The sequence below is a fragment of the Stigmatopora nigra genome, chromosome 4, assembly GCF_051989575.1.
Source record: "Stigmatopora nigra isolate UIUO_SnigA chromosome 4, RoL_Snig_1.1, whole genome shotgun sequence".
Classification (NCBI taxonomy): domain Eukaryota; kingdom Metazoa; phylum Chordata; class Actinopteri; order Syngnathiformes; family Syngnathidae; genus Stigmatopora; species Stigmatopora nigra.
In genome coordinates, this window is record NC_135511.1 from 8,272,600 (window position 1) to 8,289,651 (window position 17,052).

The 17,052-nt window shown below is 39.0% G+C and overlaps 1 protein-coding gene across 1 annotated transcript; it reads right to left on the bottom strand.

Moving 5' to 3' along the window:
• Position 1: 1 nt before the first annotated feature.
• hsd17b4 (hydroxysteroid (17-beta) dehydrogenase 4) lies at positions 2-16,540 on the bottom strand. The gene is made up of 25 exons (XM_077716135.1): positions 16,391-16,540; positions 15,650-15,703; positions 13,981-14,088; positions 13,022-13,081; positions 12,780-12,801; positions 12,662-12,708; positions 11,919-12,003; positions 11,323-11,510; positions 8,984-9,075; positions 8,885-8,909; positions 8,598-8,726; positions 6,648-6,757; positions 5,550-5,662; positions 5,351-5,474; positions 4,990-5,041; positions 4,836-4,907; positions 4,659-4,762; positions 4,508-4,573; positions 4,339-4,408; positions 2,109-2,215; positions 1,633-1,719; positions 1,480-1,563; positions 1,268-1,403; positions 1,067-1,194; positions 2-623 (listed from the first exon to the last, which is right to left on the bottom strand). The coding sequence occupies exons 1-25, from the start codon at positions 16,440-16,442 to the stop codon at positions 534-536; spliced, it is 2,205 nt and encodes a 734-aa protein (XP_077572261.1). The 5' UTR covers positions 16,443-16,540; the 3' UTR covers positions 2-533.
• Positions 16,541-17,052: the final 512 nt, after the last annotated feature.

A 17,052-nucleotide genomic window follows, 5' to 3' on the forward strand; every position in this document is an offset into this window, starting at 1 on the left:
GTTCTTTCCGTATTCAATTTTTATTAGAAGATAAAACATTACTTATTGAACAATTTCTGTACAGGCTATTCAATTATTGCCAGGAAAACTTCCCCAAATCAATTTCTGCCAAAGTTAATTGTTCCAGAAAGGAAAGCTAACTGATCCCGATGATTTGATTCCAGTGTGTTGGTGGAGGGAGAAATGGTAAAATAGACTGGATAGGGGCTCTGGAGGACCCGACATGGCCACCCCTGCCCTAAGAAATCAATACATGTCACTTTAATTGAAGAAGTCTGTTGATTTTCTGACTTGCGAGAAATCAAGTTAAGATTTTTTCCACTGAGATGTTCATGTTAAAGACGTTGTCTGTTCCTTAACAACTGTTAGTTTATGTCAAGGTAGAAAACCTTATGGGGGGGAAAAGTCCTCACCACAATAATTAGGGAATTAATTTTCTGATGAGGATGAGCAAGTTAGTAAAAACACTCCCTCAGATCGTTGGCTAAACTCATCATTGAGACCGTTTTCGGGCTGGCATTCAGCGGAGATTCTCACAGCTTGGCGGGATCTTTCAGGATGATCTCCAGTTTCTGCCCCAGCATTACGTTCCCTCGAATTTTGAGTTTTCCCGAGAAGAAGGCCTATAAAGTGTGAGGAAAAAACATTTAAATCCTGCAATGTAAGGTTATTCTGGCAAGATTTTTTTTTTTGAGTGTGCGGACTTGTGACAGTCTCGCCACAGGCTATTTGTTCCCCTGTTGTGCTTTCGCCAATGCAACAGGCTGGAAAAATCCCCCAGAGCTTGGTTCGCTTTGTGTTTATTATCTGTTGGCCATTAAAAACTCTGCTACTAAAATGGATTTCAACTGTTGTCAATGGCACGCAATTAGTTAAATTAAATGGTATTTGGGGCAAAAAATGAATAAGTATCAGATAAACTTCAGTACTATTCTTAATTCCCAATTGGAATTAATGGATATATTGTAAATTGGAATTGAGATGTGACTAATGTATGCAAAATCAGATCTGAATACTCATTGAGACAAATGGAAAATGCAATAATTATGTACTCCTTCATCCTTACCTTCTGCGGGTTGAGTTTACCCCGCACAATGTCCACAAAGTCGTCATCTGACACCGAGTAAGTCACATCAGGCTTTCCGCTGTAGGCGCCGCGATGGAGAGCGCCGCTCCCGTTTTTCAGATCGATGGCTGGAGGACAGAGCAAACGGCATTTTCAAAAATGGCACGTTTTGCGCCTCTCGACTTGCCGGCGAGAACTCACTCCACTCTCCGGCGGTTTTGCCATCCTTGGTGATCTCCCAGCCGAAGATGGCGTTGACCTTCTTGACCAAATCGCTGCCCGAATCTTGGATGCGGCGGCTGATCTCCGCGAAAACCAGCTCACTCTCAAGCGCTGCCTGTGGCCGACCGCAAAAATTCTTTTAAGTAGTCGGCTTTTTTTTTTTTTTTACAGTAGGTGTTAGTGGGGCTTACCTGAGGAGCACCAGGAGACTTCTCGGCCGTTTCGTGCAAGTCGACGTAACCCCCAGAAAGCACCAGTGCTCCAGTCTCCTTAACCTGGAAGAGACACAAAGAGGCCGGTAAAGAAAATAACGTTTTAAATTTGAAAGAAGTTTCATAACCAACTTTGCACTGAATGTGAACTCTGCTGCCTTCCTTCCACATCTCCGTCTGCAGAGATTGACCCGGCATCACTGGTTTCACAAAGCGGACCTGTGAGGGGGGTGGAGACAAATATCCAAATTGAGACACTAAACAAATTTTACTAAAACATTCCAATAATACAAGGCCTATAATAATTATTTATATTGGTCCACAATACCAATGAAATTTAGATTGTTTTCTGCTTTAAATAGTAAGATATACCATTTGAACTGGACTACTATACTCTTTTTATATACTTTTTTCATAGTTATTTATTGATCATTTATTTGTTTGTTGTTGTTGTTATCGGTGCACTTTGTGGAGAAAGCTTTAAATCTCACAATGACAATAAAAGCATTTAATTCCGTTCAATACTTTTTTTGTTGATAAAATTGACCTCTCAAAATGAAGAAACTGCAACTTATACGTTAAGTGCAAACATTAATGTTACCACAGACCTTGATAGCTTTGAATTTGGATGGGTCGTTCCCAGCAAAGTGCTTGAGCACATGTCTCGCCGCAAAACCAAACGAGCACAAGCCGTGCAAGATGGGTGCCTGAAAACCTGCACATACAGATTAAGGGAAGTCGCTCACTTGCAAGCAAAAGACTAAAACCCAAAGAGTTAGGTCTGGGGCATCAAAGGCAAAGAAAAATGCCCAACAATTCACATTGAAAATGAGTGTTTTCCCTATCTATCTTTCCCTTAAAACAACTGTGTAGTCAAGACCTTCCAATAATGAGAAAGGAAAGTGTAGCTGATTTGTGGCGCAGAGGTTTGTTCACCTGACTTCCAGGTGGGAGACAGGGGTTCAAATCCCGGTCCAGAAACATTTTCCCTTAGTTGTTTCTATGTATTGGTAGTCAAGACTTTGCAATAATGACAAAGGAAAGTGTAGCCAATTTGTGGCCTAGTGGTTAATTCAGCAGACTCCCATGTGGGAGACTGGGGTTCAAATCCTGGATGGGACACATTTTCACTTAGTTGTTTCTGTGGACTTCTTGTCAAGAAACTCAAATGATTACAAAGAAAAGTGTAGTCACTTGGTTGGCGCAGAGGTTAGATCACTTGACTCCCGTCTGGGAGACCTTGGTTTGAATCCTGGTCGAGACACTTTTTCACTTAGTCATTTCTGTGGACTTCTTGGAAAGACACTCAAATGATTACAAGGAAAAGTGTAGTCACTTGGTTGGCGCAGAGGTTAGATCACAGGACTCCCGTGTGGGAGACCTGGGTTCGATTCCCGCTGCCGTCGTTTGGCTGAAAATACTTGGAAAGAAGAATTGGTAAATGGAATAAGAAGAAGGGGGGAAAAAAAGAAAAAACTTTTTAATTTATATTAAACACTTAGTCATGCTTTTCAGCAAAAGGTTATATTCCGAACTGCCTTCGGCAGTTCGGAAGACAGTTGAAGGACCTGTCTGTGCGAAAGGCGTTCTCGGGTCGGCCTTCGGCCGACCCTCGACCGCTTGCTTGGTCAGTGAACCGCCGACACCGGGAAGCGAACTCACGTTCTCTCCGTGCAAAGGCGAGTGTGCAACCCACTACACCAACTCGTGCCCCACTTATACATAGGTGTTGAAACGTTTTATCCTAGGAAAACAGGTGAAACACTTAGTCATTTTTTTGACAAAATGCTTCATTCACTACTGAAGACTTATACACTTAAACACTTAGACATTAGAACTTATTTTTTTAACTGAATAATATTGGGAAAATCTTTGCCTGCACTGGGATTTGAACCCAGGACCTCATAGGCAACAGACTGATGACTTAGCCACTGGGCCACCACCCTATGAGAGTAAGCAGTAGTACTTGTAGGTTTATCTCATTCATTTACCTGAATAATATTGGGAAAATCTTTGCAAGCACTTGGATTTGAACTCAAGACCAAATAAGTGGAAGACTGATGACTTATCCACTGGGCCACCACTCCCCAAGATTAGTGTGTAGTATATTATTTAGTATAGTAGTACTTTTTTACTTAAAAAAACAACATTGTATAGTAGGACTTTTTTACTTCGAAAAACGACAGTTTCGAATGACTTTTTTACTTTAAACCAACCCATTGGACCAGAGGAGCCCATTATGTAGATGGGGATCTACCGTTAGATCGCCAAGGTACTATTATGAATTTGAGAGTGGATTTCACCCCCATTCCTTGGCGCTCCCATACATCTTGATAGTTTAATGCAATGTATATCATTACATAATAGCAGAGCTTTATCAGTGGCGTGTAAAAAAGATATTGTCCAAGGTTGGCTCCTTAATCCAGGACCACTTTGCCCACCCCTGAATTCTAACCTTAACAACAAAGTATATCGGGGGAAGTTGGCTAATTGGACAAGTAGATCTTGAAGCAAAAAAACAATATGAACGCCCCTGCACTAGACAAACATGGCTGCCTAGTGGGAAAATTTCTCCTGGAAAAACTAATGATTGAAACAGAGCATTGGGTAAACCAAGCATTTCTTGAGGCATCACCAGGGCTCACTGAAATACTAAAAATAGTAGGTGTCATTCAACGGTTACAATTCTTTTTTGCAGTATGCTTACTGAAAGAAACATTCTCAGTAGATCATGTCTTGGGTAACAAAAAGGAATCTAAAGGAATCCACTTTGGGATATTCCTAATTAAAAAGTCGTACTGACCATATCTTTACAAATAAAAACCTTTGAAATCCTACCTCCCATGGCAGCAAAGCTGGGGTCAATGTGGAGGGGGTTCCAGTCGCCACTCAGACGGTACAAAGCTGCCTGGGAGGACAACAAGATAACCACCAGTAAGAGGTCATGATATAGAATACATTTTAAAATAATAAGCCCCTCTGCAGATTTCATTTGTTTGCTCTTCACCTGGTCATTAGTGGTGGAATCCACCAATACTGCGTCTGGAGCTCGCTGAGGCGGCGGCACGAGAGGCTGCGGGTTAGTGCACACGGTAGGAAGTGCCATTAGTATTCCCCCATCGTCTTGTGTTGTCATAAAAACACTGAGAATAACACACTTTAGCTTTCTCCGATGTTCTTTTGCCACCGAAGCCTCCAGCGCCAACGACGAAGACAGAAAACTGGTTGAAGCACAACAGCTCGTCGCCATTGTACGTTTTCACTGAGGGAGGAAGGGAAGGACTCAAAAGCAGTCAAATCAAGTGGATGGCTCCTGGGGAGACTAACTCACTCACCATCAAGGAGAATGATGGCCCCGGAGCCCTTGTCCAAAATGTCTGCGATGGTGGCCTTGGAGGTCAGTTGTCCTGGGGAAGGAAAAAATTACATATTGATAAGTAACGGCGTGACCTTTTATCGGAAGTTAGGCTGTAGGCTGAGTCTAGATACCGGACGTGGGGAGCGGTTTGTAGAGCTCAAGATATTGTTCGCCATGTAGCACCTGGCACGTGACATACAGAGGAGAAAAAGACAGGTGGTAAGATCAATGCCGATATCTTGGAAAAAGTGTCAAATCTAACACATCAATCATGTCATTTTCAAAGGTTCCAATCAGGTAAAAAGATGGGTTTATCATGTATAATATAATATAAAATAAATAATTGGAACCTCCCTATTTTGGGTAAAAAATATTATAATAATTACACAAGAAACGGTTTGGTTATTGCATATGATGTCAAATAAAGTGAAGCTTTGGTTCAACCATTCCAAGTTTGATATAGATTGGACGCTTATGCTGCAGTTTCCTAACCTGCGTGAGGTCGATGTTGAATCCAGGCAATGAACTCAGGCCACCTTCCATCATGGCGGCTTGGGAGGGAATGACACCAAAGGTGGGGAGGGAGCCAAAGTCTGGATGGCCTTCATACAGAAACCTGGGGAAAAAAGAAAAGAAAACCATAAGTTTGATCACTGTTGATCACGTCAATTCCGTGGTAGTAATCCCATACCGGAGGTGGTCAGGGTCTTTAGTGGACATGCCCACACCGAGAGCGTAGAGGATGCACTGCGTGTGGGAGAAAGTGAATGTCGTCGGAGGAAGTTTTAGTCCCACTGCTGCGGTCTAAGCAGAACAAGAGGAGACGTTACAAGCTGACCTATTCCTTGGAATAGACAAAGTAATGAATGTGTCCCTCCCATCCTTTGGCAGCTTTGTAAAAATGGAGGTCTTTAACTAAACTAATTATCAAATCAGACTTCCTGCGAACCCCTGGCAGGCAACTGCTTTTTCATTAGTGTCATTCATGGCCACCGCCTTGGCTTTTTGTTCCGGCCGATGGATGCGATTGCTCCCGCGCTTGACAATAGTGACCAGCCGGTTCATGATAACTGCACTGACGGCCCCGTTTTTAATTAAGACCAATGTGGCGCACTGCCTTTCTGCCCCGCGTTAAATCGTGGACCCCAGTAATGAATCATTAATGTGCTTGGGCACACAGCCGTGCATGGCTTATCTATCACATAAAATTCTATTACGAATTGAAATGCGTTGAAATCATAAAAATGCTCTGTTCTGCCTGAAACGATACTTTGAATGTGATTTAAAGTTAACCTATTAGCTGCTATTGACAGTGATAGACGTCCAATACATTTCTACTGGAAGGAGCTGTTCTTTTTGACTTTTAGTTGTATTTTATTCATTTTAAAATGTATCAGTCTTCACACTTTCAAACAATGATCTTTTGGACTGATTAAAATGAAATTATTATCATATTTACTGACGCCGTTGCAGCCTTTTTTAATCAACCGTCACCTTTATGTGCACTGTTTCGGGGGAGGGCGGGTCCACGCATGGCTAGGATACAGAATAAAATTAAACAAATGATAAGCAAATGTCACGTATTGTGAACATATGAATGAATGTATGCCGCATTGAAAACTAGCATTCGTCCCGTTATGTTATAGTTGTCCGAGACACGTCAGAAATGTTGGTCATGGAAATATTTTCACTATTGTCATCGTTAACGAAAACGACACTGCCTCCCAGTTTAAATGGTATCTATCACTGAATGAATCGAAAGATGCCAAGTAGATTAGTTGTAACTTACAGGGTTGGTGCCAGGTGTGGGGGATGCCACAGGAGCCGAGGTTGAGCTGGTGGTAACGCCCTGCTCCGACTCAACCTTGGACAGTACGCTCACAACGGACTGAAGAGATTCTGGCAAGAAGTAAGAAAAAAAAATTAAGGAGACTAGGACAAGATTTTATGTGACAATTGCACAACAACAACGCAAACAAACAGCCATCTCTTGGCTGTCAGTGTGGAAAAAAAAAACATACATAAGTCACAGGCAACTTATAGTTCGGAAAATACGGTTATTGAGGTGAGGTCATTTAAATTTAGTCTTTAATATATTTATTGTTTTTCCTTTCATCCATTCATTTTAAGAACCGGTTATCCTCACATGGGTCACAGGGTGTGCTGGAACCTTGCATGTTTTTGGGATGTGGGAGGAAACCGGAGTGCCGGGTGAAAACCCACGGAAACTTGGGTAGAAAATGCAAACTCCACACAGTGAGGACCGACTTGAAATCGAATCCAAAAACCTTACATTTCGTAAAATACAGTTATCAGTCACCACATTCAAATCTATATTAAGCCAAATGTTAAAAATAACTGAACAGTAAATAGCTCATTGGCTGCCAATGCAAATTTTAAATGCATTATGTAACGTCATAGAGTAGCAAACAGCAAGATGTTCTAGTTTGTTTCATTCAATGCACAATTTCATGAAAAACGATGAAGCGTTCCAATGCTATTTGGGTAACAGAACAAAAAGGAAGAGGTTCTGGACTGAGAGGAAAAAAAAATCATATGTAGAGTTGAAGGTGGGTGTAGGTAGTTGAAGGTAGTTATAGCAACAAGATTCGTTAATAAGCTACAAATGAGGAGGCAGCACAAAGTCATGCTAATGAGAGCGACCTGGCTCCCAGTGGGGCTGCCGCCCCCGTGCGCTTTGACGCGAACAGCGCCGCCCTCACTGCTGCTGTACAATAGAGAGTGAGGGAGGGTCGGAGTGATGGAGAAAGCCGTGAAAAGTAACACAAAATTATAATTACAGCAATAATTGTGTGTGCCTCTTTAAATACTCCTCACCTTTACTTGTTTTTCTTAACCTCTAACCACAGATTGCCTCACTCTACAACGGCAAACACGAGAGGAATACTGATGAGCTGGGACCCAAAGGTTTCGTTTTCGATTTTGCACTCAAGAAATAACAAATGTCTATTACAAAGAGATCAATGAAGATAAATGTTTGTTTTGGCAAAATCAATCAAAACTGGGACTAGTTTAGAATTGAGCCTGAATAGCCTGCAAAATTAATAGAGATAACCTGAGTGAAAATACAACGCTGTTAACTCACTCCCTGCCATTGACAGGTATAGGCATTCAACCCTTTTTAGCTAGTAGACTCTGTCAGCTATCCACTGGAAATTAATTTACCATCTATGGCAAGGCACTGTTCAGACCGGAGGGGGGGTGGTTGTGCGCGAACAAGCGGCTCTCGAGCCCCATGTGGCTCCCGGTCAAAATGAATGCAACTCATGGCTTCTTATCATGTCTTTTATATATTGTAGAGCTTTGCCTCATTTCATGTTTCTCTTATTTGTATTCTTTCTTAAAACACACTGAAATTTCTCAGAGCCCATTACAAATAAATAATAAATCATATTTAAAAAATAATTTGGCAGATTGGATTGGAGACTGCCAATCATCTGGTGTGGTGTGGCTCTTTGACTCTCAGTTTTGTTTTTGCTCTTTGTGTCCAACTTTGTTTGCCAACCCCGGGTTTAGACTTTCCTGCCTGTGTAAACTTTCATTTTCAACTTTATCGCCAACTGGAGGTGGGTTGAAGGTTTTTTTTTTTGGGGTGGGGGGTATCTTTTAGGTAGTAGACCGATTTATAATTGAAGCATTGGAGTGCTACGGTCTTCTCTGATGATTTCAGCCAGGGTTGAACATGTAACCTTTGAAAAACCTGTCACGAATCACTGACCTTGTATTGAAGTAGGCTTGGTTGAGTCTGTAAAATCACAAACTTTGTCCCACTGGTCCCTGACCACCTCGGGAGTCATGGGCTGGTTCTTCTGTCTAGTGATGCAGCCCTGAGTCCGCTCCCAGCGCACTGCACACACATAAACGCGCAAGCACATTGCTGTTAAGCGGGGCATTTTGGAATTGCGGCGAGTGCAAATCTACAGTTCCATTGGTGGCGCTCTAGGTGAATTCATATCAGATGCACAACAGGACTACAAAAAATTAAAAAATAAAATAAAAACTTACATTTGCCAATCCAGCCTGCACCAACCTGCAAGCAAATGAATCATCATATAAATGTGGGAGCATGTTTGAGCCAGGTTTCAATATGAGTGGGAGTAAGACCTCAAAAAGTCCTCCGTTTTCTTGGCATTGTTCATGACAGAGCCACAGCACCATTGGGGCCACATACTCCGGCTTCAGCGCAGCCACCAGATCTAAATAAAACAAACAGACGGTAGAAAAAGGAAAAAAAAAAACAGCCCCATTTCAAGGCGCATCTTCAAAGATCACTTCACCGCATAATAAACAACACATAAGGGTAAAGCAGTGCACAAAAATAGCAGCTAGTTGTCTAACTATCTTTCCATTGCCCTGGTTGTCTAGTGGAGTTGTTCACACATAACTGGTTGTGAGAAAACAAAACCTTGTGTCATCCTTTATGTAGGATTTCTGCTTCAGCTATTCTTTGAATGGACGTGTTATTTCAAAACACATTGAACAAACATGTTTTTGGGAATACTTCAAACACAAACGAATGAGCTCAGATTAATGCTTTGTCTTCGTAACGGTTAACACAGGCTACGTAATTTAAGGTTGCTTCCATGCTCATGGTCAGAATTGACAATGTTGTCTACCAATATAGTAAAAATAACACAAATGGACCAAAAAAAACAACTCATTCCAAACAAAATGAGTCTTGCTAATTCAGAAACAAATAAATGCATTGCAGATGCCTTTGAACAACAGAAATTACTGAAATAAAGTTCTATATAATCTCCAAATCTGAACTACTCAGTTTTCAGATAATCCTTTTATATATTCATTTTGTCCACATGTTTGTGGTATGTTGTTTAGCATGTGGGTCCATTAAACGCGTCTTTCTGCATTTACATATGTCGAAATGGATGGAGCAATAAAATCGTTTTCAGCAAAATAATGCTGCTTGGTATTTCAAATTAAATGCATGGAGGGTGGAATAAAATCGTCTTTGAAAACGCTGTCAAAGTGTTGCAAAATGAAATATTATTTGCCTGTGTGCTAAAGAGCTGTTTAGAATGGTAGTTTCACATGAGAAACGAACCTGTGCTCGTGACTTATATAGTAGAGTAATAACATTTACTTATTCATTTGGCTTAAATTAAAAAGTGAAATGCAATTATTTGTTCATTTAAAATGTTGAATTAATTCATAACAATTACAAATGCCATTTCCTTTCACTTTACCTTTAACAGTATTCATGGAGGCCTTAACTAGAGTGTATATTGCTGTTATATTAATTTCCTATGTTATTAAATTCTTAATGGGCATTTGGCGTAAGACCTATTTGGATTGACATCAGGTGATAAAAAGGTGCATGTTATTTATTTGAAAAATAATAATGAAAACGTTTTATCCACATGCACAGATATCAAATTTAGGTATATTCATATTTGCTATGCAAAACTGTCACCTCCCCTGTAAACAGCTAAAAAAAAAAAAGAAATAAACCTTAAATATTTATTGCTTGACCATGCAAAGCCTACCATTAATTTAGTACTATGGACAACGTCCATAAAGGTAATCATGAATATGAATGGTTATTTGTATGTGACTTCTGATGTTTGTATTGTTGACCAGTCTTGGTTGTACATCACCTTTATAGTCCTTAAATCAGCTAGAATCCTCTAGCTGAGCCATAATTTTAATGAGGACAAGCACTAGTAAAAATTGAAGGAGGGTGGAATGGATTTATTATTGCCCTGGGAGGACTTTATGAAAAAATTATATAGCTCTTACTTTTGACGCTAATACCCAGCATACGGCGGCACAGGATTATACCAATGGCAGACTCGTCAACAGATTGCAAGGTCAGAAAGTAAATGTGAAATTGTTCATTTTAGAAGTAGATTAATGACAAAATTTGCAAAAGTTGTACCTGAATAGAATTCATTTCATGGTTATGCTGGCTTGCAATAAGAAGAGTAATATGCCTTATGTTGCCATGGGGACTGTGGGCCACCATTTTATAGTAACGGGCCAGCTCTGCAAGCTCAAATTAAAATTATAATTAATTTCTCCCATAAGAAATGATAAATAGCTAAGTATATATCAATGTAATGCTCAAACTTTGGTTAACAGAGGATGTACTTAGTCTATGGCAGTCTAAAAATTAACTGTATAGATAGTGCACATTTGACTTTTTTAATTTAAGTTCATTTTTAATAAAATGAACATTTTTCCATTTAATCTAAATAATTACTTCATTATGAGCCATTTAAATACAATATACTCGTATGGAAGAATGTTGGTAGACCAATCATGTGGGTCTTTAGTACATCCTTTGGTATTGAATTGAAATGAGTTTTGACCATTTGAAGTGGTGGATTGGACGTCCATCCCTATCAATAGCAGCCAATTAGTTAAAAAATAAATAAATAAACTTTCTTTGCTGAATTACTGAGATTGCCCTATCTCCTGCTTACCAGGTGGCATGACGGTCTCGGTGAGGCGTGAACCGGCAACCGGGGCGATGGTGTTGCAGTGGATGTTGTACTTGCGTCCCTCAATGGCCAGCGTGTTGGACAGACCCAGCAGGCCCAGCTTGGCAGCGCTGTAGTTAGCTTGGCCGAAATTGCCGTAGATGCCCGCGGCCGAAGCCGTCATGATGATTCTAGGTGGCGTTAATGCATAATGGCAGCCATCACATGGGAGTCAGTTCACGGGGATCATTTGCAAATAGAGTGTGACAAGATGGATGGAGGGAATATTTTCTAAGGATTCAAGATTAAAATCACTGAAACTCCATGATTTTACATGAATCAGCACCACTTCGTTGAAAGGAGTATTCAAATTAAGCAGGTCAATTAAAAGCATTTATTGCTAAATTAACACCTTTGTTTTGCTGCTTTGATTCTCATTATCCTAATCATATGTGAAGTCAAAGCCTTTTCATGCACATTCTCTTTTCTCATGACACCAGGAAACCAACTAGCTTCACAATATAAGGTTCTAGACTCTTTCCTGTGTGCCTTTACACCTCAGAGTTACGTTCGTACAGCTAAATGCGAGCATGCCTTACCTGCCAAATTTTTGGTTCTTCATGTGGTTCCAGGCTGCGCGGGTGACCAAAAAGGAGCCTCGCAGGTGAACTCTTTGAATGAGGTCTGAAAACAATGCAAAATGGTCCTAAAATATAGTATAAGCCAGTTGAAATTGTTTCAGAATGTTACCAATAAATTCATGGTTGGTCATCTCAAATTATTGAATTGAACTGGACCTGTTGCTTATGCAGTGAATGTTGTATGATGAACACTTCTTAGGCGTCAGTATAAAATTATCGGGAAACACGACAAGCATGATGGCAAGGGAGTATGCCCTGTATCACTTGATGTATTCTGTACTGTAGTTTATTGATTCTTAGAGCGTGTTATGAGTACCACTGGTGGGATGCAGTTATCTGGAGCGAAGAAATCGATTGATTAAATCTGTTAACTGTACAGAATGTTTAAGTGGCTTCTCCTTTTCTTAAAAATCCTATAGATTACAGTCATTAATTAGTTCCCTGATTAGTATTTGGGGATGAAATAGTAATATAGAACTCTGTGCTGGTATAAAACAGTGAGATTTGATTGACAAATGTGTTTTATAGATGGAAATTACATAGTGTGTATCCATTCATTTTGATTTTTATTTAATTAACACAACATCCCAAATGTAATTGGGTTCTATTTTTTTTTTTTTTTTAATCCCATTGGCGGTATCGAATGAAGAAAATGCTATTTGTTTTGTAGTGTCTATGTTGGTGTTTGTTTTTGGACATACCCCAATCCAAATCGCTTGTCCTGACAAATGAACGGTCACGAAGAATCCTGCCAAATAGAAAGTGTCGTAAATGGCCACAGTGATGGAAGAGCTGTTTTCCAGCACTAAAATGACTTACCCAGCATTGTTTACGACAATATCTGAAAAACAAGACGTTAGAAATGAGATTTTGCAGCTACAAAAGCGAGAAACGTCAATGTTGTAAACAACAACATAAACAAGAGCCCTATCTCAGTGAGCCCTAACTGAACTAAGCACTGCATTGGAACTTGACTCAAAAGTAGGCTAGCAATGATTAATGGTATCGATCGTTCCCCTACCTGTTCTTCTGCTGCTTCTGCCCAATCAATTAGCACTCACCTATTCTTCCAAACGCATCCAATGCCGCTTGAACGAGCTTCTCTCCCTCTTCCACCGAGTCTATTAGCATGCAAAACACAAATGGACAGGGAGGGGGAGGCTTGAAAACACGCTGAATGATTTTCCATTAAAAATGACAGTTACAATAATATGCTCATGAAAAGAACACCACAAACGAGTAAAATCCAATTACTACTTGCCCTACTCTGATAGCAACGATTATTGATTGCAATGCATCATTACAATTGCTTCGACATTTTCTAGAATATATATATTTCAAGTCTACTTGGAAAAAATGCACTTAATTTGAATGCATGTAATTACCTCTGGGGGCCAATACAGTCCACGACACGCTGGTCGACCTCTATTTTGTTTATACAAATAATTTTCCAAATGGGAAATGCTAGTACAGTAATCCCTCGAATTTTGCGGATAATGTAGACCAGACAGGGCCGCAATAATCAAAAAAACGCAAAGTAGGATCACCCCTATTATTACTATCACATTATGTTTTTGCACCTATACAAAAATACAATTACACAAATACAATTATCAAAAGGGGTGTAAGTACATGTATTTTTTTTGTTAAAAAATCAGTTATTCTGAGAATACTCCGTTATTGTTGAGTTGATTTTTTATTGTCCAAGGCAGGCTACCAAATGACCGATTAGCAATTTGAATAACGAAACGGAGACTGGGATAGAAAACTCTAAAGCGATCAATTGTTTTGGGCCAATTCTCTGGTTGCAGACAGCTGACGGACTTCGCTATCATTGACTTCAAGACAGTGCCAATATGACTCTAAAACAGATTTATTTAATTATATAGTAGGAATAAAATGCCAAAAGTGAAAAATAAAAAAGGGTAACCATGAATATAAAACAAAGAGATAATAACAGTGGCAGAGAAGAAAAGGCAACTAGAGGACAAGATAAAGGTTGTTCCAAAAAACTTCTCACCGTAGTTGGCCACTGCCTTGCCTCCCTTGGCTCTTATCTCCTCCACAACCTTATCGGCAGCCGCAGAACTCTTTCCGCCCCCTTTAGTGTCTGCCCCAAGGTCATTCACTTGAATATAGTGAGAGGAGGAAAAGATTAGCAATAAATGGGCAATGAGCGCGGTTCTCCCTCAGTGATTACAAATGTTTCGCTAAGCCTCGTCACACAGTTCAAGGGCAAAGGCATCGTAGATAGGAGCTATTATTTGGGATGTTTATGGCCATGGTGTGCGTCTAAATAACCGTGACAATCAATATAATGCACTGGAATGTGTCAATATTGATCCTCCAAAAGCTGAGGATTCACCATTTGAGCACAAGGGTGCCACTTGGACACACAGCTTTAGCACAGAGGCATGATGTATCACTGCCTAAATCGACCTTAGCCGTGACTCATGCAAAACGATGTTACTTCACACACAGCAAGACGTCAAGAAAAGCTACAGTACACACTTTAATATGATAACGATGTATCAAGATAAGAAAATATCTGAGCCGTGTTGTAAAAAGCTAAAAATTCATTCGAAAGCGATATGAAATTGATCTTTTTTTTATATTATCACCCTAAAAATGGCATTTCAAATGGGGTGTAGACTTCACAGTAAATTCAAGGTTTATTATGGCCACACACAAATATTATGCTTAATTTTTATAAGATTCAATTGTTAGTACTAGTAGTAGGATTTTTAGTGCAATGCATGTTCTAATGAATAGTACAACTCCAAAACATTAAAAAGAAACATTGCCGTAAAATGTAGAGATTATTCTTGTGAAAATTCATATTATATCAATAATATTATTTTGTAACTATGTTTTTCTGTTAAGCATTTTCTTGCGTCATTTTTCTTTTTCTAGAAATAAAAAAACTCATACGATATTTGGATTTTTTTAGTTTGATATTACAATCCAATCAATCATCATAATTACATTTTATTCCTTACAACGTTAAGAGTTTGGTCTCATACAACTAAATTTTCTGTGAATATTGCATGCTGTCTATTTAGTTAGGCATTAAAAGATAACATTCTTAGTTTTAGAGGTTAACTTGATCTCAGAAATATTTTTGTTAAGGAGTAACTTTTTGCGCAATATTACAGTATAATATAAAAATATAACATCTTGTAAAACAGGTTTTTTTTTGCATGACATGGCGGCTTTGTTTTTGAGATTTGAGCTTAATTTTCATTTTGACTTTATTTTGAAATGTTATTGTAGTGTTTATAAAATGTTTTGAGTAATATTACAACTTTGTCATTTAATAGCAATTTTGTTTTATTGTATTGTTTTTAGCTCTACCCAAAATCCAAATTATCCTCTTAAGAGATGTGTCATGTTGAAAATTCATTATCATGACATACATGACTTCTTACTTTTCAAGACTTTTAGTCAAACTTTTTTTCAGATATTTACAATTTTATACCCAGTGGTCCTGCCAATGACCTGTAAGTAAAAACTATATATACGTGTTTTCTATAATAGCATTATTTAGTATTTTCTATTCAATTTTCAGTCTGCTCCTTGTCCTGTTTTGTACTGTAAGCTAAATATAGACAATATTCTTCCAGTTTTACACAGTTAATATCCTATTAGTGCTTGAACTAAAAGGGCTTGAAGTCTGAGTCTATATTCACCTACGACAGAAGCTCCTCTTTCGGCAAATGCCAGTGCATATTCCTTCCCAAGACCTAAAATCAGGACAAAAATACATGTTTTAATTTGATCACTTTGAACAAAATGACCTCCTTTATGTGCTCTGATTGCTCCACGTGCCCTTTCACATACTAAGCTTAACTCTACTGTACTTTGTACTGTGAGCAAATGCCTAGGTTTTGCGATACATTCAGTACTAAACGATTGGTTGCCATTGACAGTGATTGACGTCCATACCACTTTGAAAGGCTGGAAGTAAATGATCCCACCCAATCAAAATCAATTGGACGTGCAACTCTGTCAATGGCAATGAAAGACCAGAAAGTAAATGATTCCAATGTGTATAAATCTCTTTTCCTGGAAATCACATGTAATTTGGCAACCGTTCATTCTTGCACAGATGTATTCTTTTTCCATACCATAGTGTGGTAGAATTTGAGAACAAAATCTTGGTTTAGTGCACCCTAATGGTGTATTATCCTGTGTTGACTGACATGTTCACATACGATCGGCGTGCATGAACATGCAATAATAAATAGATGGCGTAAGGACCGATTCATGCTTACGGAAAGTTGCACTTGATTTGTAATCAATTATTCCTTGATATTTACTATCAGGTTGATCAGGTCAGATGGTTAGCATTATTAGCTAACCACTGTAGAACTGTGCAGACAGAGTAAGTGACAATATAAGACTGAAACTCAATTTGATGGCCATTTTACCTCCTCCAGCACCGGTGACGAGAACAACTCTTCCATCGAATAACAAAGACATCGCAGTTATTCTGTCCGATCGTCCTCAAATTTGACCACTTGACACTTTGCTTCTTGTCAACTTTTACAACTTCCACTTCCGCAATGGGGAGGGGCTAAATCAAAGGGAACCAATGAGAAGCGAGTATTTGTTAACCCTTCCACGTGTTTATCCTTTCCTGACAGCGAATGTATAACACAAAAAAGATGCACAGTAGAATTCACATGCAATCCTCCCAGTTTATCATTTTACGGGAAAATGGTCACAAACTTTTGAAAAGTTGATATTTAAATCTTTAACCCAGTGACTATTTTTGGTTAGTGAAAAACTTTTTGGAGCACTTATAGCCTTTAATGCTTTGAACATTCATCTTTTAGTTATGCGTGTAATATGTTTATTGATCATGATGGTTATTTTTTATTTTATATAGTTATTAATCATAATTTAAATTAATAAAGCTAAGTGAACAAAATTAAAATGGGAAGAACAGAAATTCACTCTGGTTCTGTCCCCAAGTAATGCTTTAAGTAGATTTATGTCATAGTATTCAACCCATTACATGCCAATGACATTGAAAGGTGTTCATTAATCCCTCATATTGTATTAATTCATATCTGTATGTACTCTTTAC